The 27,530-nt window shown below is 51.2% G+C and overlaps 1 protein-coding gene across 2 annotated transcripts in view; it reads left to right on the top strand.

Annotated features, from left to right (window-relative positions):
* Nucleotides 1-8,377: 8,377 nt before the first annotated feature.
* stard13a (StAR-related lipid transfer (START) domain containing 13a) overlaps nucleotides 8,378-27,530 on the top strand; it is a 171,614-nt gene continuing 152,461 nt past the window's right edge. For both annotated transcript variants that reach the window (XR_008138620.1, XM_052520399.1), the window contains exons 1-2: nucleotides 8,378-9,527; nucleotides 17,432-17,572. Coding sequence is in view for 1 of the 2 variants with exons in the window: in XM_052520399.1 (XP_052376359.1) it covers nucleotides 8,451-9,527; nucleotides 17,432-17,572 (1,218 nt within the window). In the remaining variant the exon portion in view is untranslated. The remainder of the gene's footprint in view (nucleotides 9,528-17,431; nucleotides 17,573-27,530) is intronic.

The raw sequence follows: 27,530 nt of genomic DNA, 5'->3' as shown, positions 1-27,530 counted from the left end.
CACACACACATTCCACTCCACACCTGCACAGATGTTGCCTACTCCTCATTACCTGTCTGTCAAACCAGTCCTCTCCTTCTCCTCCTCACGGTTTAATGAGGTAGTAAAGGAAGAAGACTCATCATTCTGTCCTTAACTCCGAACACTTCTCTCTCTCTCTCTCCCTCTCTCCTTCCTCTCCCCTCCTCTCGTTCTCCCTCTCACAGTCCCTCCTCATTCTCCCCTCTCTCTCTCTCTCTTGGAGGTAAACCCCCCTCCCCTATCTCCCCATCTCAGCCTTATGACATGCAAACACATGTTGTTCTCTGCTGGATTTTCTTCTGTCGGCTGAAGGGACCAGTGGCAGTATCACAGGGCTCATAGTGGACACTGGGATGGTATGGACCTGCCTTACCAAGGATAATACAGCTGCTCCTACTCTCCTCGGGACTGTAAATCCACTGGAATACTCTCTTCTTGTTGTCTCTCTCTTCAGCTGGGGCCTGGGTTCTGGGTTCTGGAGTCTGGGGTCTGTGTTCTGGGTTCTGGGTTCTGGGGTCTGGACAGTTCATCTTTCCCTCCTTTAATAACCTCTCCTGCACAGTGTCTCAGATACAGGTAAGAAAATACTACAGATTTGATTAATTCTCCATCATGTTCTCTCTCTCTCTCTCTCTCTCTCTCTCTCTCTCTCTCTCTCTCTCTCTCTCTCTCTCTCTGTCCCTCTCTGTCCCTCTCTGTCCCTCTCTGTCTCTGTCTCTGTCTCTGTCTCTGTCTCTGTCCCTCTCTGTCCCTCTCTGTCCCTCTCTGTCCCTCTCTGTCCCTCTCTGTCTCTGTCTCTGTCTCTGTCTCTGTCCCTCTCTGTCCCTCTCTGTCCCTCTCTGTCCCTCTCTGTCCCTCTCTGTCTCTGTCTCTGTCTCTCTCTTCTCTGTCTCTGTCTCTCTCTCTCTCTGTCCTTCTCTGTCTCTGTCTCTGTCTCTCTCTGTCTCTGTCCCTCTCTGTCCCTCTCTGTCCCTCTCTGTCCCTCTCTGTCCCTCTCTGTCTCTGTCTCTGTCTCTGTCCCTCTCTGTCCCTCTCTGTCTCTGTCTCTGTCTCTGTCTCTGTCCCTCTCTGTCCCTCTCTGTCCCTCTCTGTCCCTCTCTGTCTCTGTCTCTGTCTCTGTCTCTGTCTCTGTCTCTGTCCCCCTCTCTCTTGTGCTTCTTATGGTATCCTTCAGAACATTGTTTTCAGTAAAAAGGTAAGTCAGCAGGTATTATTAGCATAGACATATGTTATAGATGGGATCAATTCCAACTGAAATGCTACAGTTGGGTTAGGAAATCTACAGTTGGGTTAGGAAATGCTACAGTTATTTAGGAAATGCTACAGTTGGGTTAGGAAATGCTACAGTTGATCCACCACCACACTATTTGGGCGACAAGGAAAAAACCATAGTAAAAGCAGGTTCTCAGGGAGAGCACAAATACCCCTCCACAACTGGAGACTAGCCACCAAGGAAAAGTAGACTTAAACAGGCAGGTTACCCCTCCCGGTGTGGAACTGAGAGAAAACGTAGGCTGTAGCAGTTGGAGACAGTTTAGAGTTTACCCCTCCCGGTGTGGAACTGAGAGAAAACGTAGGCTGTAGCAGTTGGAGACAGTTTAGAGGTTACCCCTCCCGGTGTGGAACTGAGAGAAAACGTAGGCTGTAGCAGTTGGAGACAGTTTAGAGGTTACCCCTCCCGGTGTGGAACTGAGACCCCTCCCGGTGTGGAAAACGTAGGCTGTAGCAGTTGGAGACAGTTTAGAGGTTACCCCTCCCGGTGTGGAACTGAGAGAAAACGTAGGCTGTAGCAGTTGGAGACAGTTTAGAGGTTACCCCTCCCGGTGTGGAACTGAGAGAAAACGTAGGCTGTAGCAGTTGGAGACAGTTTAGAGGTTACCCCTCCCGGTGTGGAACTGAGAAAACGTAGGCTGTAGCAGTTGGAGACAGTTTAGAGGTTACCCCTCCCGGTGTGGAACTGAGAGAAAACGTAGGCTGTAGCAGTTGGAGACAGTTTAGAGGTTACCCCTCCCGGTGTGGAACTGAGAGAAAACGTAGGCTGTAGCAGTTGGAGACAGTTTAGAGGTTACCCCTCCCGGTGTGGAACTGAGAGAAAACGTAGGCTGTAGCAGTTGGAGACAGTTTAGAGGTTACCCCTCCCGGTGTGGAACTGAGAGAAAACGTAGGCTGTAGCAGTTGGAGACAGTTTAGAGGTTACCCCTCCCGGTGTGGAACTGAGAGAAAACGTAGGCTGTAGCAGTTGGAGACAGTTTAGAGGTTACCCCTCCCGGTGTGGAACTGAGAGAAAACGTAGGCTGTAGCAGTTGGAGACAGTTTAGAGGTTACCCCTCCCGGTGTGGAACTGAGAGAAAACGTAGGCTGTAGCAGTTGGAGACAGTTTAGAGGTTACCCCTCCCGGTGTGGAACTGAGAGAAAACGTAGGCTGTAGCAGTTGGAGACAGTTTAGAGGTTACCCCTCCCGGTGTGGAACTGAGAGAAACGTAGGCTGTAGCAGTTGGAGACAGTTTAGAGGTTACCCCTCCCGGTGTGGAACTAGCAGAGAAAACGTAGGCTGTAGCAGTTGGAGACAGTTTAGAGGTTACCCCTCCCGGTGTGGAACTGAGAGAAAACGTAGGCTGTAGCAGTTGGAGACAGTTTAGAGGTTACCCCTCCCGGTGTGGAACTGAGAGAAAACGTAGGCTGTAGCAGTTGGAGACAGTTTAGAGGTTACCCCTACCCCCCGGTGTGGAACTGAGAGAAAACGTAGGCTGTAGCAGTTGGAGACAGTTTAGAGGTTACCCCTCCCGGTGTGGAACTGAGAGAAAACGTAGGCTGTAGCAGTTGGAGACAGTTTAGAGGTTACCCCTCCCGGTGTGGAACTGAGAGAAAACGTAGGCTGTAGCAGTTGGAGACAGTTTAGAGGTTACCCCTCCCGGTGTGGAACTGAGAGAAACGTAGGCTGTAGCAGTTGGAGACAGTTTAGACCTCCCGGTTACCCCTCCCGGTGTGGAACTGAGAGAAAACGTAGGCTGTAGCAGTTGGAGACAGTTTAGACCCCTCCCGGTTACCCCTCCCGGTGTGGAACTGAGAGAAAACGTAGGCTGTAGCAGTTGGAGACAGTTTAGAGGTTACCCCTCCCGGTGTGGAACTGAGAGAAAACGTAGGCTGTAGCAGTTGGAGACAGTTTAGAGGTTACCCCTCCCGGTGTGGAACTGAGAAAACGTAGGCTGTAGCAGTTGGAGACAGTTTAGAGGTTACCCCTCCCGGTGTGGAACTGAGAGAAAACGTAGGCTGTAGCAGTTGGAGACAGTTTAGAGGTTACCCCTCCCGGTGTGGAACTGAGAGAAAACGTAGGCTGTAGCAGTTGGAGACAGTTTAGAGGTTACCCCCCCCGGTGTGGAACTGAGAAAACGTAGGCTGTAGCAGTTGGAGACAGTTTAGAGGTTACCCCTCCCGGTGTGGAACTGAGAGAAAACGTAGGCTGTAGCAGTTGGAGACAGTTTAGAGGTTACCCCTCCCGGTGTGGAACTGAGAGAAAACGTAGGCTGTAGCAGTTGGAGACAGTTTAGAGGTTACCCCTCCCGGTGTGGAACTGAGAGAAAACGTAGGCTGTAGCAGTTGGAGACAGTTTAGAGGTTACCCCTCCCGTGTGTGGAACTGAGAGAAAACGTAGGCTGTAGCAGTTGGAGACAGTTTAGAGGTTACCCCTCCCGGTGTGGAACTGAGAGAAAACGTAGGCTGTAGCAGTTGGAGACAGTTTAGACCCCTCCCGGTGTGGTTACCCCTCCCGGTGTGGAACTGAGAGAAAACGTAGGCTGTAGCAGTTGGAGACAGTTTAGAGGTTACCCCTCCCCCGGTGTGGAACTGAGAGAAAACGTAGGCTGTAGCAGTTGGAGACAGTTTAGAGGTTACCCCTCCCGGTGTGGAACTGAGAGAAAACGTAGGCTGTAGCAGTTGGACCCCTCCGGTGTGGACAGTTTAGAGGTTTACCCCTCCCGGTGTGGAACTGAGAGAAAACGTAGGCTGTAGCAGTTGGAGACAGTTTAGAGGTTACCCCTCCCGGTGTGGAACTGAGAGAAAACGTAGGCTGTAGCAGTTGGAGACAGTTTAGAGGTTACCCCTCCCGGTGTGGAACTGAGAGAAAACGTAGGCTGTAGCAGTTGGAGACAGTTTAGAGGTTACCCCTCCCGGTGTGGAACTGAGAGAAAACGTAGGCTGTAGCAGTTGGAGACAGTTTAGAGGTTACCCCTCCCGGTGTGGAACTGAGAGAAAACGTAGGCTGTAGCAGTTGGAGACAGTTTAGAGGTTACCCCTCCCGGTGTGGAACTGAGAGAAAACGTAGGCTGTAGCAGTTGGAGACAGTTTAGAGGTTACCCCTCCCGGTGTGGAACTGAGAGAAAACGTAGGCTGTAGCAGTTGGAGACAGTTTAGAGGTTACCCCTCCCGTGTGTGGAACTGAGTTGGAGAAAACGTAGGCTGTAGCAGTTGGAGACAGTTTAGAGGTTACCCCTCCCGGTGTGGAACTGAGAGAAAACGTAGGCTGTAGCAGTTGGAGACAGTTTAGAGGTTACCCCTCCCGGTGTGGAACTGAGAGAAAACGTAGGCTGTAGCAGTTGGAGACAGTTTAGAGGTTACCCCTCCCGGTGTGGAACTGAGAGAAAACGTAGGCTGTAGCAGTTGGAGACAGTTTAGAGGTTACCCCTCCCGGTGTGGAACTGAGAGAAAACGTAGGCTGTAGCAGTTGGAGACAGTTTAGAGGTTACCCCTCCCGGTGTGGAACTGAGAGAAAACGTAGGCTGTAGCAGTTGGAGACAGTTTAGAGGTTACCCCTCCCGGTGTGGAACTGAGAGAAAACGTAGGCTGTAGCAGTTGGAGACAGTTTAGAGGTTACCCCTCCCGGTGTGGAACTGAGAGAAAAGGCGTAGGCTGTAGCAGTTGGAGACAGTTTAGAGGTTACCCCTCCCGGTGTGGAACTGAGAAAACGTAGGCTGTAGCAGTTGGAGACAGTTTAGAGGTTACCCCTCCCGGTGTGGAACTGAGAGAAAACGTAGGCTGTAGCAGTTGGAGACAGTTTAGAGGTTACCCCTCCCGGTGTGGAACTGAGAGAAAACGTAGGCTGTAGCAGTTGGAGACAGTTTAGAGGTTACCCCTCCCGGTGTGGAACTGAGAGAAAACGTAGGCTGTAGCAGTTGGAGACAGTTTAGAGGTTACCCCTACCCCCGGTGTGGAACTGAGAGAAAACGTAGGCTGTAGCAGTTGGAGACAGTTTAGAGGTTACCCCCCCTCCCGCAGTGTGGAACTGAGAGAAAACGTAGGCTGTAGCAGTTGGAGACAGTTTAGAGGTTACCCCTCCCGGTGTGGAACTGAGAGAAAACGTAGGCTGTAGCAGTTGGAGACAGTTTAGTTAGTGTTACCCCTACCCCCCGGTGTGGAACTGAGAGAAAACGTAGGCTGTAGCAGTTGGAGACAGTTTAGAGGTTACCCCTCCCGGTGTGGAACTGAGAGAAAAGGCGTAGGCTAGAGGTTACCCCTAGCAGTTGGAGACAGTTTAGAGGTTACCCCTCCCGGTGTGGAACTGAGAGAAAACGTAGGCTGTAGCAGTTGGAGACAGTTTAGAGGTTACCCCTCCCGGTGTGGAACTGAGAGAAAACGTAGGCTGTAGCAGTTGGAGACAGTTTAGAGGTTACCCCTCCCGGTGTGGAACTGAGAGAAAACGTAGGCTGTAGCAGTTGGAGACAGTTTAGAGGTTACCCCTCCCGGTGTGGAACTGAGAGAAAACGTAGGCTGTAGCAGTTGGAGACAGTTTAGAGGTTACCCCTCCCGGTGTGGAACTGAGAGAAAACGTAGGCTGTAGCAGTTGGAGACAGTTTAGAGGTTACCCCTCCCGGTGTGGAACTGAGAGAAAACGTAGGCTGTAGCAGTTGGAGACAGTTTAGAGGTTACCCCTCCCGGTGTGGAACTGAGAGAAAACGTAGGCTGTAGCAGTTGGAGACAGTTTAGAGGTTACCCCTCCCGGTGTGGAACTGAGAGAAAACGTAGGCTGTTGGAGCAGTTGGAAGACAGTTTAGAGGTTACCCCTCCCGGTGTGGAACTGAGAGAAAACGTAGGCTGTAGCAGTTGGAGACAGTTTAGAGGTTACCCCTCCCGGTGTGGAACTGAGAGAAAACGTAGGCTGTAGCAGTTGGAGACAGTTTAGAGGTTACCCCTCCCGGTGTGGAACTGAGAGTAGCAAACGTAGGCTGAACTAGCAGTTGGAGACAGTTTAGAGGTTACCCCTCCCGGTGTGGAACTGAGAGAAAACGTAGGCTGTAGCAGTTGGAGACAGTTTAGAGGTTACCCCCCTCCCGGTGTGGAACTGAGGAAAACGTAGGCTGTAGCAGTTGGAGACAGTTTAGAGGTTACCCCTCCCGGTGTGGAACTGAGAGAAAACGTAGGCTGTAGCAGTTGGAGACAGTTTAGAGGTTACCCCTCCCGGTGTGGAACTGAGAGAAAACGTAGGCTGTAGCAGTTGGAGACAGTTTAGAGGTTACCCCTCCCGGTGTGGAACTGAGAGAAAACGTAGGCTGTAGCAGTTGGAGACAGTTTAGAGGTTACCCCTCGGTGTGGAACCGGTGTTGGAACTGAGAGAAAACGTAGGCTGTAGCAGTTGGAGACAGTTTAGAGGTTACCCCTCCCGGTGTGGAACTGAGAGAAAACGTAGGCTGTAGCAGTTGGAGACAGTTTAGAGGTTACCCCTCCCGGTGTGGAACTGAGAGAAAACGTAGGCTGTAGCAGTTGGAGACAGTTTAGAGGTTACCCCTCCCGGTGTGGAACTGAGAGAAAAGCAGTGGAGACAGTTTAGGCTGTAGCAGTTGGAGACAGTTTAGAGGTTACCCCTCCCGGTGTGGAACTGAGAGAAAACGTAGGCTGTAGCAGTTGGAGACAGTTTAGAGGTTACCCCTCCCGGTGTGGAACTGAGAGAAAACGTAGGCTGTAGCAGTTGGAGACAGTTTAGAGGTTACCCCTCCCGGTGTGGAACTGAGAGAAAACGTAGGCTGTAGCAGTTGGAGACAGTTTAGAGGTTACCCCTCCCGGTGTGGAACTGAGAGAAAACGTAGGCTGTAGCAGTTGGAGACAGTTTAGAGGTTACCCCTCCCGGTGTGGAACTGAGAGAAAACGTAGGCTGTAGCAGTTGGAGACAGTTTAGAGGTTACCCCTCCCGGTGTGGAACTGAGGCTGTAGAGAGAAGAGGTTACCCCTCCCGGTGTGGAACTGAGAGAAAGGCTGTAGCAGTTGGAGACAGTTTAGAGGTTACCCCTCCCGGTGTGGAACTGAGAGAAAACGTAGGCTGTAGCAGTTGGAGACAGTTTAGAGGTTACCCCTCCCGGTGTGGAACTGAGAGAAAACGTAGGCTGTAGCAGTTGGAGACAGTTTAGAGGTTACCCCTACCCCCGGTGTGGAACTGAGTAGCAGTTGGAGAAAACGTAGGCTGTAGCAGTTGGAGACAGTTTAGAGGTTACCCCTCCCGGTGTGGAACTGAGAGAAAACGTAGGCTGTAGCAGTTGGAGACAGTTTAGAGGTTACCCCTCCCGGTGTGGAACTGAGAGAAAACGTAGGCTGTAGCAGTTGGAGACAGTTTAGAGGTTACCCCTCCCGGTGTGGAACTGAGAAAACGAGGCTGTAGCAGTTGGAGACGTTACCCCTCCCGGTGTGGCTGTAGGCTGTAGCAGTTGGAGACAGTTTAGAGGTTACCCCTCCCGGTGTGGAACTGAGAGAAAACGTAGGCTGTAGCAGTTGGAGACAGTTTAGAGGTTACCCCTCCTGGTGTGGAACTGAGAGAAAACGTAGGCTGTAGCAGTTGGAGACAGTTTAGAGGTTACCCCTCCCGGTGTGGAACTGAGAGAAAACGTAGGCTGTAGCAGTTGGAGACAGTTTAGAGTTTAAAGGTATGTTTCTGTGGGGGGTTTTCAAGCTGTTGATGGGGTTAAAGAGGTCTTTGAATAATGAATGTAATTCTTTGTGTTTTTTGAAGCAGGTCATAAATCAATTCAGTTTGGTGCAGAATTCTCAGCGCTGAACCTTGAGCGTCAGAAACAGATCCAGACTTGAAACAGAGGTGATGTTTCGTCTCGATCAAATCTGGAGAATCAGATTTAAATGGCAAATTTAAATGTAACTGATTTTTCTATTTATTCTGCCCCCCCTCCCATCTGCACTGGCATTCTCAACTATTCTTGAGTAAAATGACAAATAACAAATGTTTTAGTCTGTGTTCAGTTTCAAGTCATGTCACTGTAGTAGAGTCGAGCTTTTATAATCCTGAAATGAATTATTGATCACGTTGACCTATAGGCCTAAACAGAATATTGAACTGTTCTCTGTGCAGATAACAAGGCCTTTACAGCCCATTTAGGAAACATTGACCAGAACTGACCACTGAGGCTTCATGATAGGATCTCCAACCCGTTACCATGGCGATGTGTGAAAGACCAGTAGACACTCTTGCAGTCAGTCATCAACCCCCTCACAGACACGGCCAGACTCTGGACACAGTGACCGTTCTACTGGAGGATATACAGGGTCACCGTGAGGTTGAAGGTCAGGGTCAGGGGGTTGAGGTTACCTCTGTAGTGCAGTGTTGTGATGGCCTGAGCCCCATGTCCAAACCACCTCCCCTGGGGGAATCAGGAGACCCAGAGCCCATGAACAGTGGATCTACTCAGGCTCAAACCACAACGAACAGAGATCTAGATGAGGTGGACATGGACCATAGGCCTCCCTGTGAAGCAGATCCCATAGAGAGTGGACTGACCCTGGGTCAGACGTGGGACATGTACGAGGTGGACCAAACCTCCACGATGAGCTGTGATACTGAGGTGGAGCTTGGGACGGGGACTGAGACTACTCCACACATACAGGTGTGTCCTACAGAGTCTGGTCTGGTCACAGAGGTGAATGGATGGTCTGGGAAACAACGTGTTAGAGAGCCTGTAGAGGAGAGGGAGAGGCCTAAGGAGACCCCTTCTCCACCCTCCTCTCCAGTCTCCTCTCCGCCCCTCTCTCCTGGCCAGACTCTGGGACATGTTGCCCTTGATACCCCCCAGGAAAGGTGTCTAGATGCCCCAGGGCCAGGCAAGGGTAGTTCCATGGACCTGTTCTGTATCGTAAAACACAAACCCAGCGCTATCGTGTTCTCTGGAGAAGACAACATCGACAACGTCAGCCCACCTAGAGTCTTCGTCACCCAGAGCCTCGATGGAGAGGAGTCTTTCCCGGGCGATGAGGATGAGGGTGGCGATGATGTGGAGGAGGAAGAGGAGGAAGAGAAGGATGAAGAGATCCCTGAACTGCCGCAGTATAAGGAGTTCCTAGTCAGCCGTCGCCGTAGAAACGTGAGCAGGAACAGGAAGAGACAGAGGAAAGGACAGGAACTCCCGCCCACTGGCTCTCTGATTGACCTGGGCTCCACCAATAAGACCAGATTAAAGGCCAAGGAGGAAGAAGATGAGGAAGAGGAGGAGGAGGAAGAAGAGGCTGAAAGGAGACGGGTGAGAAAATCAGTACTATTCTATATTGACCACTAGAGGGTGCCATTATTACATTTCTCTCACTGAAAGAACTGCCTTTATACGATTGTGCGTGTGTGTGTGTGTGTATGCTTGGTTTGGCTGGCATTCTCGAATTCCACTCATTTTTCTCTGGTCAGCCCTGGCATTCACAGCTCCCAGCATGCAATGTGCCAGCAGGCGTTCTGTGAGTGTGAGCGTGCTCCTGACCACATTCTCACACCTGTCAGCGAGGTCCGGCCGGGGCTCCTGGCAGGTTCTACGAACGTTCCACTGGCAGGTTCTCCTATCGTTCCACTTGCACGTTTTCCTAGATCTGTTCTCCTCTGGCACAGTGTTGTTTAGTGCTGGCTCGTCATGAAAGGATGTTGTGTGTGTGTGTGGAATGTGTAGTGTGTGAGGTGTGTGTGTGGTGTATTTGTGGTGTGTGTGTGTGTGTGTGTGTGTGTGGTATGTGTAGTGTGTGAGGTGTGTGTGTGGTGTATGTGTGGTGTGTGGTGTATGTGTGGTGTGTGGTGTGTGGTGTATGTGTGGTGTATTTGTGGTGTGTGTGTGTGTGGTGTGTGTGTGGTGTGTAGTGTGTGTGTGGTGTATGTGGTGTGTGGTGTATGTGTGGTGTGTGTGGTGTGTGGTGTATGTGTGGTGTGTGTGGTGTGTGGTGTATGTGTGGTGTGCGGTGTGTGTGTGGTGTGTGTGTGGTGTATGTGTGGTGTGTGTGTGGTGTATGTGTGGTGTGTGGTGTGTGTGGTGTGTGGTGTGTGGTGTGTGGTGTGTGGTGTATGTGTGTATGTGTGGTGTGTGGTGTGTGTGTGGTGTGTGGTGTGTGTGGTGTATGTGTGGTGTATGTGTGGTGTGTGGTGTATGTGTGTATGTGTGGTGTGTGGTGTATGTGTGTATGTGTGGTGTGTGGTGTATGTGTGGTGTGTGGTGTGTGTGGTGTGTGGTGTGTGGTGTGTGGTGTGTGGTGTGTGTGTGTGTGTGTGTGTGTGTGTGTGTGTGTGTGGTGTGTGGTGTGTGGTGTGGTGTGTGTGTGGTGTGTGGTGTGTGGTGTGTGGTGTGTGGTGTGTGTTGTGTGGTGTGTGGTGTATGTGTGGTGTGTGGTGTATGTGTGTATGTGTGGTGTGTGGTGTATGTGTGTATGTGTGGTGTGTGGTGTGTGTGTGGTGTGTGGTGTGTGTGTGTATGTGTGGTGTGTGGTGTGTGGTGTATGTGTGGTGTGTGGTGTATGTGTGTATGTGTGGTGTGTGGTGTATGTGTGTATGTGTGTGTGTGGTGTATGTGTGTGTGTGTGTGTGTGTATGTGTGTGTGTGGTGGTGTATGTGTGGTGTGTGGTGTGTGTGTGTGTGTATGTGTGGTGTGTGTGTGTGTATGTGTGTGTGTGTGTGGTGTATGTGTGGTATGTGTGTATGTGTGTGTGTATGTGTGGTGTGTGGTGTGTGGTGTGTGTCTATGTGTGTGTGTGGTGTGGTGTGTGTGTGTGTGTGTGTATGTGTGGTGTGTGTGTGTGTGTGTGTGGTGTATGTGTGGTGTATGTGTGTGTGTGGTGTGTGTGTGGTGTGTGTGTGTGTGTGTGGTGTGTGTGTGTGTATGTGTGTGTGTGGTGTATGTGTGGTGTATGTGTGTATGTGTGGTGTGTGGTGTGTGTGTGTATGTGTGGTGTGTGGTGTGTGTGTGGTGTATGTGTGGTGTGTGGTGTGTGTGGTGTATGTGTGTATGTGTGGTGTGTGTGGTGTCTGTGTGTGTGTGTGGTGTGTGGTGTGTGTGTGTGTGGTGTGTGTGTGGTGTATGTGGTGTGTGTGTGGTGTGTGTGTGGTGTGTGTGTGTGTGTGGTGTATGTGTGGTGTATGTGTGGTGTGTGTGTGTGTGTGTGTGTGGTGTGTGTGTGTGTGTGTGTGTGTGTGTGTGTGTGTGTGTGTGTGTGTGTGTGTGTGTGTGTGTGTGTGTGTGTGTGTGTGTGTGTGTGTGTGTGTGTGTGTGTGTGTGTGTGTGTCTTTATATTTGGATAACAGTGTATGATTTTCCTCTGTATAGTAATAGTCTTCTGAGTGCCTTGCACCCTATTCCCTATATAGTGCACTACTTTTGACCAGGACCTATAGACTCTAGTCTAAAGTAATGCAGTATATATAGGGAATAGGGTGCCATAGGGCTCTGGTCTAAAGTAGTGCACTATATATAGGGAATTGGGGTGCCATAGGGCTCTGGTCTGAAGTAGTGCACTATATAGGGAATAGGGTCCCAATAGTGCTCCGGGCCGTTAAAGACTACTGCACTACAGGGTTCCATATCAGATGCAGACCAGGGTTTTAAAGTCAATGATTGACAGAGTGAAGAGAAAACTGTTTGTGTCTGGACGTCTCTGTGTGGGGGTTGGCTGTATGTGGTGTATGTGTGGTGTGTGGTGTGTGTGTGGTGTGTGGTGTATGTGTGGTGTGGGACGTCTCTGTGTGGAGGTTGGCTGTATGTGGATGAAAGCCACATTCGTTCCTATGTGAAGACCCAGTAGTGGGTTGAAGACAAATGACATCAGTTAATAAGATGAGGTCTCATGAAGTCATGGGATGGAGTTTGAGCTTCTCCAGGAAGTGAAGTTGCAGGCTGGCTCAGTGCTGCCCCCTCTAATTGAAGGCCGACCGGGGTACTGCATGTGGTTGTTAGCAACTAAATGATCCTCATAACTTCTTCTGTGTGTGATCTGAAAATAATCAGTTCAAGGAACATACATCTTGTGTATTAGAAGTAATTATTGGTATCAAGATTGAACACAAAGATTGGCATTTTTTCCATTCACTATAATGGTAGATCCTGTTTTCTGCAAACAATGCCTGCAGTACCTCGGTCGACCATGAAACTTCCATGGCTTGATTGAGAGGGAGAGTCGTTCTCCCCTGGAGCAGAGCCAGAGCCCACACTCTTAGGATGTCTGGTTATCCATGTCTGTGAGGGTGGAATCAGTTTATTAACTAGTAGTCGTCAGTAAAGAAGGGTTAGTAAATAAGACTGGTTAGTAGTAAATAAGACTGGTTAGTAGTAAATAAGACTGGTTAATAGTAAATAAGACTGGTTAGTAGTAAATAAGACTGGTTAGTAGTAAATAAGACTGGTTAGTAGTAAATAAGACTGGTTAATAAGACTGGTTAATAGTAAATAAGACTGGTTAGTAGTAAATAAGACTGGTTAGTAGTAAATAAGACTGGTTAGTAGTAAATAAGACTGGTTAATAAGACTGGTTAGTAGTAAATAAGACTGGTTAGTAGTAAATAAGACTGGTTAATAGTAAATAAGACTGGTTAGTAGTAAATAAGACTGGTTAGTAGTAAATAAGACTGGTTAGTAGTAAATAAGAATGGTTAGTAGTAAATAAGACTGGTCAGTATTAAATAAGACTGGTTAGTAATAAATAAGACTGGTTAGTAGTAAATAAGACTGGTTAGTAGTAAATAAGACTGGTTAATAAGACTGGTTAGTAGTAAATAAGACTGGTTAGTAGTAAATAAGACTGGTTAGTAGTAAATAAGACTGGTTAATAGTAAATAACACTGGTTAGTAGTAAATAAGACTGGTTAGTAGTAAATAAGACTGAATAAGCTGGTTGGTTCGGTGGAACGATTAGGGTTAGGCAGGTCAATTGATAGTCAATGTCTATCTGGGAATTGTATTGTGGTGAATCACTATGTCTCTTCGTGACCTTATGACCTCTAGGGTTCAGATGTCAACTGTGACTCAATCAGATTAACGGTCACTCCCTCTGGTCGGTCAGGATCCCCAGCGAGGTGTGTGTGTGTGGCATGTTTCAGTGTGTAGTGAATTTGCTCCCTCCCTCCCTCCCTCCCTCCCTCCCTCCCTCCCTCCCCCTCCCTCCCTCCCTCCCTCCCTCCCTCCCTCCCTCCCTCCCTCCCTCCCTCCCTCCCTCCCTCCCTCCCCAATAACGCATGTCCCCCCCCTTCCCCATAACCCATGTTCCCTCCTCCCTCAACCTTTAGGGCTGAGGGGACACCTACTGAATGAGAGGATTGTGGGAGGGTATTTGATGGAGTGTAGAGGGACAGAGAGAGAGAGAGAGATCTAACTCCAACATGGTTACCCTTTAAATCTAGCCATAGCTGCCACTGACAGCAATGTTGAGGATTTGTTTTGAAAACTTAACTTCAATTCCCCAGCCCTTTTCTCTCTCTCTCTCCAGGCCCTGATTGGTCACCTGACTGAGTGAGGTACTTGTTCACTGGTCGGTCCTCCAGGAAATGAACAAGCTTCTTTGTTTCAACCCCAGAGTACTTAGGGGCAGATAGCAGCACATCGGGTCTCTTTGAGGAGCTGGTTTACGCGTGCAATCGCACACAAACACACACACACACACACGCACGCGCGCACACACATACACACACACACACACACACACACACACACACACACACACACACACACACACACACACACACACACACACACACACACACACACACACACACACACACACACACACACACACACACACACACACACACACACACACACACACACACACACACACACACACACACACACACACACACACACACACACACACACACACACACCAACAAGTACCCCACATCTCCAGCCCTACTACTCTGATCGTGTCGACCATTTTGTGAAATATCTTCCTTTATGATTTGGCGGTCAAGCCATTTCCTGTGAGCCTGCGACCCCAGATCTCCAGATTCCTACAGAGACACAGCGGACCGACTCTGTACCGTGGATGCTATTTATAACCTGCTGGGGAAGAGAGGAGGGTGAGGAGTGAGGGAGAGGACAGAGGGAGATGGAGAAGGGGGAGGGGGGGAGAAGAGGGAGGGAGGGAGGGTAGCAGACGTGGAGTAGGGGAATTTCAATTGGCTATGAATGGCAACACACACACACACACACACTCTTCTACTCACTCACAGTGCATCTCTTTCATAGTTTATGAAATGTTAATGTGTGTCCCTCCAACCTCAGTTTATCAACAGAGGACTGGGCCCTGAAAGCATCAGTGTGTTTCAACTGTAGTTTATCCACAGAGGAATGGGCTCTGGCCTCTCCTACCAACCTCCTCTATCAGCCTCCTCTATCAGCCTCCTCTATCAGCCTCCTCTATCAGCCTCCTCTACCAACCTCCTCTATCAGCCTCCTCTACCAACCTCCTCTATCAGCCTCCTCTACCAACCTCCTCTACCAGCCTCCTCTACCAACCTCCTCTATCAGCCTCCTCTACCAGCCTCCTCTACCAACCTCCTCTATCAGCCTCCTCTACCAACCTCCTCTATCAGCCTCCTCTACCAACCTCCTCTACCAGCCTCTCCTACCAACCTCCTCTATCAGCCTCCTCTACCAACCTCCTCTACCAGTCTCCTCTACCAGTCTCCTCTACCAGCCTCCTCTACCAGCCTCCTCTACCAGCATCCTCTATCAGTCTCCTCTACCAGCCTCCTCTACCAGCCTCCTCTACCAACCTCCTCTACCAGCCTCCTCTACCAACCTCCTCTACCAGTCTCCTCTACCAGCCTCCTCTACCAACCTCCTCTACCAGTCTCCTCTACCAGTCTCCTCTACCAGCCTCCTCTACCAACCTCCTCTACCAGCCTCCTCTACCAGCCTCCTCTATCAACCTCCTCTACCAGCCTCCTCTACCAGCCTCCTCTATCAGCCTCCTCTACCAGCCTCCTCTACCAACCTCCTCTACCAGTCTCCTCTACCAGTCTCTTCTACCAGCCTCCTCTATCAGTCTCCTCTACCAGCCTCCTCTACCAGCCTCCTCTACCAGTCTCCTCTATCAGTCTCCTCTATCAGTCTCTTCTACCAGCCTCTTCTACCAGCCTCTCTACCAACCTCCTCTATCAGCCTCCTCTACCAGCCTCCTCTACCAACCTCCTCTATCAGCCTCCTCTACCAACCTCCTCCAGCCTCCTCTACCAGCCTCCTCTACCAGCCTCCTCCAACCTCCTCTATCAGCCTCCTCTACCAACCTCCTCTACCAGTCTCCTCTACCTCTCCTCTACCAGCCTCCTCTACCAGCCTCCTCTACCAGCCTCCTCTATCAGTCTCCTCTACCAGCCTCCTCTACCAGCCTCCTCTACCAACCTCCTCTACCAGCCTCCTCTACCAACCTCCTCTACCAGTCTCCTCTACCAGCCTCCTCTACCAACCTCCTCTACCAGCCTCCTCTACCAGCCTCCTCTACCAGCCTCCTCTACCAACCTCCTCTACCAGCCTCCTCTACCAGCCTCCTCTACCAGCCTCCTCTACCAGCCTCCTCTACCAGCCTCCTCTACCAGTCTCCTCTACCAGTCTCTTCTACCAGCATCCTCTCAGTCTCCTCTACCAGCCTCCTCTACCAGCCTCCTCTACCAACCTCCTCTACCAGTCTCCTCTACCAGCCTCCTCTACCAGCCTCCTCTACCAACCTCCTCTACCAGCCTCCTCTACCAACCTCCTCTACCAGTCTCCTCTACCAGCCTCCTCTACCAACCTCCTCTACCAACCTCCTCTATCAGTCTCCTCTAGCCTCCTCTACCAACCTCCTCTACCAGTCTCCTCTACCAGTCTCAGCATCCTCTACCAGTCTCCTCTACCAAGTCTACCAGCCTTCTACCAGTCTCCTCTACCAGTCTCTTCTACCAGCATTCTACCAGCCTCCTCTACCAGCCTCCTCTATCAGTCTCCTCTACCAGTCTCTTCTACCAGCATCCTCTATCAGTCTCCTCTACCAGCCTCCTCTACCAGCCTCCTCTACCAGTCTCCTCTACCAGTCTCTTCTACCAGCATCCTCTATCAGTCTCCTCTACCAGCCTCCTCTACCAGCCTCCTCTATCAGTCTCCTCTACCAGCCTCCTCTACCAACCTCCTCTACCAGTCTCCTCTATCAGTCTCTTCTACCAGTCTCCTCTACCAGCCTCCTCTACCAGTCTCTTCTACCAGCCTCTTCTACCAGCCTCCTCTACCAGTCTCCTCTACCAGCATCCTCCACCAGCCTCTTCTACCAGTCTCCTCTATCAGTCTCCTCTACCAGCCTCTTCTACCAGTCTCCTCTATCAGTCTCCTCTACCAGACTCTTCTACCAGTCTCCTCTACCAGTCTCTTCTACCAGTCTCCTCTATCAGTCTCCTCTACCAGTCTCTTCTACCAGTCTCCTCTATCAGTCTCCTCTACCAGTCTCTTCTACCAGTCTCCTCTACCAGTCTCTTCTACCAGTCTCCTCTACCAGCCTCCTCTACCAGTCTCTTCTACCAGCATCCTCCACCAGCCTCTTCTACCAACCTCCTCTATCAGTCTCCTCTACCAGTCTCCTCTATCAGTCTCTTCTACCAGTCTCCTCTACCAGCCTCTTCTACCAGCCTCCTCCACCAGCCTCTTCTACCAACCTCCCTCAGTCTCCTATCAGTCTCTCTCTTCTACCAGTCTCCTCTACCAGCCTCTTCTACCAGCCTCCTCTATCAGTCTCCTCTACCAGTCTCTTCTACCAGCCTCCTCCACCAGCCTCTTCTACCAACCTCCTCTATCAGTCTCCTCTACCAGTCTCCTCTATCAGTCTCTTCTACCAGCATCCTCCACCAGCCTCTTCTACCAGTCTCCTCTACCAGTCTCCTCTACCAGTCTCTTCTACCAACCTCCTCTACCAGCCTCCTCTACCAGCCTCCTCTGTATACATTGTGTATGGCCCACTCCGTGTTTGCTCGGGCAAGTGGCAGGCTTTTTTGGGGCTTAATCTGGTCACATTATAACGTGTGTATGTGTGTGTGTGTGTGTGTGTGTGTGTGTGTGTGTGTGTGTGTGTGTGTGTGTGTGTGTGTGTGTGTGTGTGTGTGTGTGTGTGTGTGTGTGTGCGCGTGTGTCTCTGTCGTTGTCTCTGTCGGTGTCTCTGTCCCAGGCACTGTCCCCGTGGTGTGATTCTATGAGTCAGCTGATGAGGAAGTTGGATCAGCTCAATCTGGACATACAGGAAGCACTCAGCGCTGCTAGCTCCTCCCACTCTGACAACGACCAACCAGAAACACAACAACCAGAACTGGTAAGTCCGATAGAACACAGACATACAGTCTGATGGAACACAGACAGTCTGAAAGAACACAGACATACAGTCTGATAGAACACAGACAGTCTGATAGAATACAGACATACAGTCAGATAGAACACAGACAGTCTGATAGAACACAGACATACAGTCTGATAGAACACAGACAGTCTGATAGAACACAGACAGTCTGATAGAACACAGACAGTCTGATAGAACACAGACAGACAGTCTGATAGAACACATACAGTCTGATAGAACACAGACAGTCTGATAGAACACAGACATACAGTCTGATAGAACATAGCCAGTCTGATAGAACACAGACAGTCTGATAGAACACAGACAGTCTGATAGAACATAGACAGTCTGATAGAACACAGACAGTCTGATAGAACACAGACATACAGTCTGATAGAACACAGACAGTCTGATAGAACACAGACAGACAGTCTGATAGAACATAGACAGTCTGATAGAACACAGACAGTCTGATAGAACACAGACATACAGTCTGATAGAACACAAACATACAGTCTGATAGAACACAAACATACAGTCTGATAGAACACAGACAGTCTGATAGATACAACACAGACATACAGTCTGATACAACACAGACAGTCTGATGGAACACAGACAGTCTGATAGAACACAGACAGTCTGATAGAACACAGACATACAGTCTGATAGAACACAGACATACAGTCTGATAGAACATAGACATACAGTCTGATAGAACACAGACAGTCTGATAGAACATAGACAGTCTGATAGAACACAGACAGTCTGAAAGAACACAGACATACAGTCTGATAGAACACAGACAGTCTGATAGAACACAGACATACAGTCTGATAGAACACAGACATACAGTCTGATAGAACATAGACATACAGTCTGATAGAACACAGACAGTCTGATAGAACACAGACAGTCTGATAGAACACAGACAGTCTGATAGAACACACACATACAGTCTGATAGAACACAGACAGTCTGATAGAACACAGACAGTCTGATAGAACACAGACATACAGTCTGATAGAACACAGACAGTCTGATAGAACATAGAACACAGACAGTCTGATAGAACACAGACAGTCATACAGTCTGATAGAACACAGACAGTCTGATAGAACACACACACAGTCACACAGAACACAGACAGTCTGATAGACACACACAGACAGTCTGATAGACACACAGACAGTCTGATAGAACACAGACACACAGACAGTCTGATAGAACATAGACAGTCTGATAGAACACAGACAGTCTGATAGAACACAGACAGTTCATAGAACACAGACAGTCTGATAGAACACAGACAGACAGTCTCGAACACATTAGTCTGATAGAACACAGACAGTCTGATATACACAGACATACAGTCTGATAGAACATAGCCAGTCTGATAGAACACAGACAGTCTGATAGAACACAGACAGTCTGATAGAACACAGACAGTCTGATAGAACACAGACAGTCTGATAGAACACAGAATAGTCTGATAGAACACAGACAGTCTGATAGAACACAGTCTGATACAGTCTGATAGAACATAGACAGTCTTGAACACAGACAGTCTGATAGAACACATTATACAGTGTGATAGAACACAGACAGTCTGATAGAACATAGACAGTCTGATAGAACACAGATAGAGACATACAGTCTGGTGAACACAGACAGTCTGATAGAACATAGGGGTCTGACAGACAGTCTGGTAGAACATAGACAGTCTGATAGAACACATACAGTCTGATAGAACATAGACAGTGTGGGGGTCTGATAGAACACAGACAGTCTGATAGAACATAGACATACAGTCTGATAGAACACAGACAGTCTGATAGAACATAGACAGTCTGATAGAACACAGACAGTCTGATAGAACACAGACAGTCTGATAGAACACAGACATACAGTCTGATAGAACACAGACAGTCTGATAGAACACAGACAGTCTGATAGAACACAGACATACAGTCTGATAGAACACAGACAGTCTGATAGAACACAGACAGTCTGATAGAACACAGACAGTCTGATAGAACACAGACATACAGTCTGATAGAACACAGACAGTCTGATAGAACATAGACAGTCTGATAGAACACAGACAGTCTGATAGAACATAGACATACAGTCTGATAGAACACAGACAGTCTGATAGAACATAGACAGTCTGATAGAACACAGACAGTCTGATAGAACATAGACATACAGTCTGATAGAACACAGACAGTCTGATAGAACACAGACAGTCTGATAGAACACAGACATACAGTCTGATAGAACACAGACAGTCTGATAGAACACAGACAGTCTGATAGAACACAGACATACATTCTGATAGAACACAGACAGTCTGATAGAACACAGACAGTCTGATAGAACACAGACATACAGTCTGATAGAACACAGACAGTCTGATAGAACACAGACAGTCTGATAGAACACAGACATACAGTCTGATAGAACACAGACAGTCTGATAGAACATAGACAGTCTGATAGAACACAGACAGTCTGATAGAACATAGACATACAGTCTGATAGAACACAGACAGTCTGATAGAACATAGACATACAGTCTGATAGAACACAGACAGTCTGATAGAACACAGACAGGATAGAACACAGACATACAGTCTGATAGGACAGTCTGATAGAACACAGACAGTCTGATAGGGACATACAGTCTGGTAGAACACAGACAGTCTGATAGAACACAGACAGTCTGATAGAACACAGACATACAGTCTGTAGAACACAGACAGTCTGATAGGGACACACAGTCTGTAGAACACAGACAGTCTGATAGAACATAGACATACAGTCACACACACACAAACACACACACACACACACACACACACACACACACACACACACACACACACACACACACACACACACACACACACACACACACACACACACACACACACACACAGCCAGGGTGCCATGCGTGGGACAACTATTCTGGGTTTAATCTAGTGTTGGGTGTTGGGTAATGGGTTTGGATGCAACCCAGTGTGGTGGTATAAATCTGTCTGTGTGTGGGGGTGGGGTATACAGTGTGGTGGGTGTGGGGGGTGGGGTATACAGTGTGGTGGGTGGGGTATACAGTGTGGTGGGTGTGGGGGGTGGGGTATACAGTGTGGTGGGTGTGGGGGTGGGGTATACAGTGTGGTGGGTGTGGGGGGTGGGGTATACAGTGTGGTGGGTGTGGGGGGGGTATACAGTGTGGTGGGTGTGGGGGTGGGGTATACAGTGTGGTGGGTGTGGGGGTGGGGTATACAGTGTGGTGGGTGTGGGGGGTGGGGTATACAGTGTGGTGGGTGTGGGGGTGGGGTATACAGTGTGGTGGGTGTGGGGGGTGGGGTATACAGTGTGGTGGGTGTGGGGGTGGGGTATACAGTGTGGTGGGTGTGGGGGGTGGGGTATACAGTGTGGTGGGGGTGTGGGGGTGGGGTATACAGTGTGGTGGGTGTGGGGGGTGGGGTATACAGTGTGGTGGGTGTGGGGGTGGGGTATACAGTGTGGTGGGTGTGGGGGTGGGGTATACAGTGTGGTGGGTGGGGTATACAGTGTGGTGGGTGTGGGGGTGGGGTATACAGTGTGGTGGGTGTGGGGGTGGGGTATACAGTGTGGTGGGTGTGGGGGTGGGGTATACAGTGTGGTGGGTGGGGTATACAGTGTGGTGGGTGTGGGGGTGGGGTATACAGTGTGGTGGGTGTGGGGGTGGGGTATACAGTGTGGTGGGTGTGGGGGTGGGGTATACAGTGTGGTGGGTGTGGGGGTGGGGTATACAGTGTGGTGGGTGTGGGGGGTGGGGTATACAGTGGTGGGTGTGGGGGGTGGGGTATACAGTGGTGGGGGTGGGGTATACAGTGGTGGGTGTGGGGGTGGGGTATACAGTGTGGTGGGTGTGGGGGTGGGGTATACAGTGTGGTGGGTGTGGGGGGTGGGGTATACAGTGTGGTGGGTGTGGGGGGTGGGGTATACAGTGTGGTGGGTGTGGGGGGTGGGGTATACAGTGTGGTGGGTGTGGGGGGTGGGGTATACAGTGTGGTGGGTGTGGGGGGTGGGGTATACAGTGTGGTGGGTGTGGGGGGTGGGGTATACAGTGTGGTGGGTGTGGGGGTGGGGTATACAGTGTGGTGGGTGTGGGGGGTGGGGTATACAGTGTGGTGGGTGTGGGGGGTGGGGTATACAGTGTGGTGGGTGTGGGGGTGGGGTATACAGTGTGGTGGGTGTGTGGGGGTGGGGTATACAGTGTGGTGGGTGTGGGGGGGTGGGGTATACAGTGTGGTGGGTGTGGGGGTGGGGTATACAGTGTGGTGGGTGTGGGGGTGGGGTATACAGTGTGGTGGGTGTGGGGGTGGGGTATACAGTGTGGTGGGTGTGGGGGGTGGGGTATACAGTGTGGTGGGTGTGGGGGGTGGGGTATACAGTGTGGTGGGTGTGTGGGGGTGGGGTATACAGTGTGGTGGGTGTGGGGGTGGGGTATACAGTGTGGTGGGTGTGTGGGGGTGGGGTATACAGTGTGGTGGGTGTGGGGGGTGGGGTATACAGTGTGGTGGGTGTGGGGGTGGGGTATACAGTGTGGTGGGGTGGGGGGTGGGGTATACAGTGTGGTGGGTGTGGGGGGTGGGGTATACAGTGTGGTGGGGGTGGGGGGTGGGGTATACAGTGTGGTGGGTGTGGGGGGGTGGGGTATACAGTGTGGTGGGTGTGGGGGGTGGGGTATACAGTGTGGTGGGGTGGGGGGGGTGGGGTATACAGTGTGGTGGGGTGGGGGGTGGGGTATACAGTGTGGTGGGTGTGGGGGTGGGGTATACAGTGTGGTGGGTGTGGGGGTGGGGTATACAGTGGTGGGTGTGGGGGTGGGGTATACAGTGTGGTGGGTGTGGGGGTGGGGTATACAGTGTGGTGGGTGGGGGGGGTGGGGTATACAGTGTGGTGGGTGTGGGGGGTGGGGTATACAGTGTGGTGGGGTGGGGGGTGGGGTATACAGTGTGGTGGGTGTGGGGGGTGGGGTATACAGTGTGGTGGGTGTCAGTGTGGTGGGGGTGGGGTATACAGTGTGGTGGGTGGGGGGTGGGGGGGTGGGGTGGGGTATACAGTGTGGTGGGTGGTGGGGGGGGGGTGGGGTATAAACAGCTGGGGGGGTCAACCAACCAGTGTGGGGGGTGGGGGGGGGTATACAGTGTGGTGGGTGTGGGGGGTGGGGTATACAGTGGTGTGTGTGGCTACAGTGTGGGGGTGGGGTATACAGTGTGGTGGGTGTGGGGGGTAACCATCCATACAGTGTGGTGGGTGTGGGGGGTGGGGTATACAGTGTACAGTGTGGGGGTGGGGTATACAGTGTGGTGGGTGTGGGGGGTGGGGTATACAGTGTGGTGGGTGTGGGGGTGGGGTATACAGTGTGGAGGGGTGGAAACTAGTTGTTACAGTGTGGTGGGGTGGGGGTGGGGTATACAGTGGGTGTGGTGGGGTATACAGTGGTGGGGGGGGTGGGGTATACAGTGTGGTGGGTGTGGGGGTGGGGTATACAGTGTGGTGGGGTGGGGGTGGGGTATACAGTGTGGTGGGTGTGGGGGTGGGGTATACAGTGTGGTGGGTGTGGGGGTGGGGTATACAGTGTGGTGGGTGTGGGGGGTGGGGTATACAGTGTGGTGGGTGTGGGGGGGTGGGGTATACAGTGTGGTGGGTGTGGGGGTGGGGTATACAGTGTGGTGGGGTGGGGGGTCAAATACAGTGTGGTGGTGTGGGGGGTGGGGTATACAGTGTGGTGGGGTGGGGGGTGGGGAATACAGTGTGGTGGGTGTGGGGGTGGGGTATACAGTGTGGTGGGTGTGGGGGGGTGGGGTATACAGTGTGGTGGGTGTGGGGCAGTGTGGTGGGGGTATAGGGGGGTGGGGTGTGGTGGTGTGGGGGTGGGGTATACAGTGTGGTGGGTGTGGGGTGGGGTATACAGTGTGGTGGGTGTGGGGGGTGGGGTATACAGTGTGGTGGGTGTGGGGGGTGGGGTATACAGTGTGGTGGGTGTGGGGGTGGGGTATACAGTGTTACAGGGGTGGGGGGTGGGGTATACAGTGTGGTGGGTGTGGGGGGTGGGGTATACAGTGGGGTACAGGGGTGGGGGGTGGGGTATACAGTGTGGTGGGTGTGGGGGTGGGGTATACAGTGTGGTGGGGGTGGGGGTGGGGTATACAGTGTGGTGGGTGTGGGGGTGGGGGACAGTGTGGTGGGGGTGGGGTGGGGTATACAGTGTGGTGGGTGTGGGGGTGGGGTATACAGTGTGGTGGGTGTGGGGGGTGGGGTATACAGTGTGGTGGGTGTGGGGGTGGGGTATACAGGACAGTGTGTTTTGGTCTGCCTTCATCTGGCTTCCAGGCGGAAACTCAGCATTAATCCCTTAACGAGGGGAACTCGTAACTTCAATCAATCTGGCAACACAGTAGAGTACAGTTCCAACCCAACTAACCAGCTAACCAACCTGCTAACCCAACTAACGAGCTAACCAACCAGCTAACCAACCAACCAGCTAACCAACCAACCAGCTAACCAGCTAACCAACCAGCTAACCAGCTAACCAACCAACCAGCTAACCAGCTAACCAACCAACAAACTAGCTAACCAACTAAACAGCTAATCAACCAACCAGCTATCCAGCTAACCAACCAACTAGCTAACCAACCAACCAGCTAACCAGCCAACTAACCAACCAACCAGCTAACCAGCCAGCTAACCAACCAGCTAACCAACCAGCTAACCAACCATCCATATGTAACTGATGTGAAATGGCTAGTTAGTTAGTGGTGGTGCGCGCTAATAGCGTTTAAATCGGTGACGTCACTCACTCTGAGACCTCAAAGTAGTTGTTCCCCTTGCGAGGAGAAGGTCCCCGGTTCGAGCCCAGGTAGGACAGGGTCCCCGGTTCGAGCCCAGGTAGGACAGGGTCCCCGGTTCGAGCCCAGGTAGGACAGGGTCCCCGGTTCGAGCCCAGGTAGGAGAGGGACGGAAACTATTCTGTTACACAAACAACCAACTAACCAACAGCAACAATCTTCAGGATTCCCTAATTGTTTGAAACAATCTTTATTTGTGCCAATCTGGCAACCCAGCACACCAGCAGCAATGCAAATCAAGAATCCTCAGCATTTTAGGTTCTCCTCCATCAAATACATATGTTTCTGAGGACCGACCTGGCAACCTACCTGGCAGTAAATAACGTGAAAAATACTGAACTACATGCTTGGCTTGGCTGTTGGCAGGTTAGCTTTACTTAAGTTAATCAAACAATCACATTTGATTTGTTTAGCACTTTATACAAATGCATTTGTCATAACGTGCTTAGTCCACAGCAGCCCAGGCCTAAATCCCTTATAGAGTTTACAGAGGCAATATGAAGGAAATAAACACAAAACACTAAATCCCTTATAGAGTTTACAGAGGCAATATGAAGGAAATAAACACAAAACACTAAATCCCTTATAGAGTTTACAGAGGCAATATGAAGGAAATAAACACAAAACACTAAATCCCTTATAGAGTTTACAGAGGCAATATGAAGGAAATAAACACAGACTGATAGGCCTCATATATAAAACTTCTTCATCTCAGAGAATCACACAGACAGTCCTCTCTGTGACCCCTGACCTCCACACAAAGGACAGTCCTCTCTGTGACCCCTGACCTACCGTGTACCTTCCACACAAAGGACAGTCCTCTCTGTGACCCCTGACCTACCGTGTACCTTCCACACAAAGGACAGTCCTCTCTGTGACCCCTGACCTCCACACAAAGGACAGTCCTCTCTGTGACCCCTGACCTACCGTGTACCTTCCACACAAAGGACAGTCCTCTCTGTGACCCCTGACCTACCGTGTACCTTCCACACAAAGGACAGTCCTCTCTGTGACCCCCCCTGACCTCCACACAAAGGACAGTCCTCTCTGTCCCCCTGACCTACCGTGTACCCTCCACACAAAGGACAGTCCTCTCTGTGACCCCCCTGACCTACCGTCTGTACCCTCCACCAAAGGACAGTCTCTCTATGACCCCTGACCTACCCTCCCCTCCTCTATGGTCTGACAGTCCTCCTGTGACCCCTGACCTATGGTCTGTCCCTCCCTCCCCTCCTCTCTGTCTGACCCCTGACCTCCGTGTCTGTCCATTCCTCCCCTCCTCACAAAGGTCTGTCCATTATCATGATCTGTCCATTTTCCCAGAGATCTATTACAATACTCTAACATCAATCAGTCCTGTCAGCTATTAATATGGTCTGTCCATTCCTCCCCTCCCCTCTCTATGGTCTGTCCATTCCTCCTCCTCCCCACTCTCTATGATCTGTCCATCCCTCCCCTCCCCTCTCTATGGTCTGTCCATTCCTCCCCTCCCCACTCTCTATGGTCTGTCCATTCCTCCCCTCCCCTCTCTCTATGGTCTGTCCATTCCTCCCCTCCCCTCTCTCTATGGTCTGTCCATTCCTCCCTCCCCCTCTCTATGGTCTGTCCATTCCTCCCCTCCCCCTCTCTATGGTCTGTCCATTCCTCCCCTCCCCTCTCTATGGATCTGTCCATTCCTCCCCCCCCCCCTCTCTCTATGGTCTGTCCATTCCTCCCCTCCCCTCTCTCTATGATCTGTCCATTCCTCCCCTCCCCTCCCCTCTCTCTATGGTCTGTCCATTCCTCCCCTCCCCTCTCTCTATGATCTGTCCATCCTCCTCCCCCTCCCCTCCATTCCCCTCTCTCTCTCTATGGTCTGTCCATTTCCTCCCCTCCCCTCTCTCTATGGTCTGTCCATTCCTCCCCTCCCTCTCTATGGTCTGTCCATTCCCCTCCCTCCCCCTCTCTATGATCTGTCCATTCCTCCCCTCCCCCCCCTCTCTATGGTCTGTCCATTCCTCTCCTCCCCCTCTCTATGATCTGTCCATTCCTCCCCCTCCTCCCCCTCTCTATGGTCTGTCCATTCCCCCTCCCCCTCTCTATGGTCTGTCCATTCCTCCCCCCCTCTCTATGGTCTGTCCATTCCTCCCTCCCTCCCCTCTCTCTATGGTCTGTCCATTCCTCCCCTCCCCCTCTCTATGGTCTGTCCATTCCTCCCCTCCCCCCTCTCTATGGTCTGTCCATTCCTCCCTCCCCTCTCTCTATGATCTGTCCATCCTCCTCTCTATGGTCCCTCCCCCTCTCTCTATGGTCTGTCCATTCCTCCCCTCCCCTCTCTATGATCTGTCCATTACTCCCCTCCCCTCTCTCTATGATCTGTCCTTTCCTCCCCTCTATGGTCCCTCCCCCTCCCCTCTCTATGGTCTGTCCATTCCTCTCCTCCCCTCTCTCTATGATCTGTCCATTCCTCCCCTCCCCTCCCCTCTCTCTATGATCTGTCCATTCCTCCCCTCCCCTCCCCTCTCTCTATGGTCTGTCCATTCCTCCCCTCCCCCTCTCTATGGTCTGTCCATTCCTCCCCTCCCCCCTCTCTATGATCTGTCCATTCCTCCCCTCCCCCATCTCTATGGTCTGTCCATTTCTCCCCTCCCCTCTCTATGGTCTGTCCATTCCTCCCCTCCCCCATCTCTATGGTCTGTCCATTTCTCCCCTCCCCTCTCTATGATCTGTCCATTCCTCCCCTCCCCCATCTCTATGGTCTGTCCATTTCTCCCCCCCCCTCTCTATGATCTGTCCATTCCTCCCCTCCCCCTCCCCCCATCTCTATGGTCTGTCCATTTCTCCCCTCCCCTCTCTATGGTCTGTCCATTTCTCCCCTCCCCCCTCTCTATGGTCTGTCCATTCCTCCCCTCCCCTCCCCCATCTCTATGGTCTGTCCATTTCTCCCCTCCCCCCTCTCTATGGTCTGTCCATTTCTCCCCTCCCCTCTCTATGGTCTGTCCACCCCCCCCCCCCTCTCTCTATGGTCTGTCCATTCCACCCCTCCCCTCT

Source organism: Oncorhynchus keta, chromosome 6 (genome assembly GCF_023373465.1).
Source record: "Oncorhynchus keta strain PuntledgeMale-10-30-2019 chromosome 6, Oket_V2, whole genome shotgun sequence".
Taxonomy (NCBI): Eukaryota; Metazoa; Chordata; class Actinopteri; order Salmoniformes; family Salmonidae; genus Oncorhynchus; species Oncorhynchus keta.
Note: the sequence above shows the minus strand (reverse complement) of the source record. Positions and strands in the feature narration are given on the sequence as shown.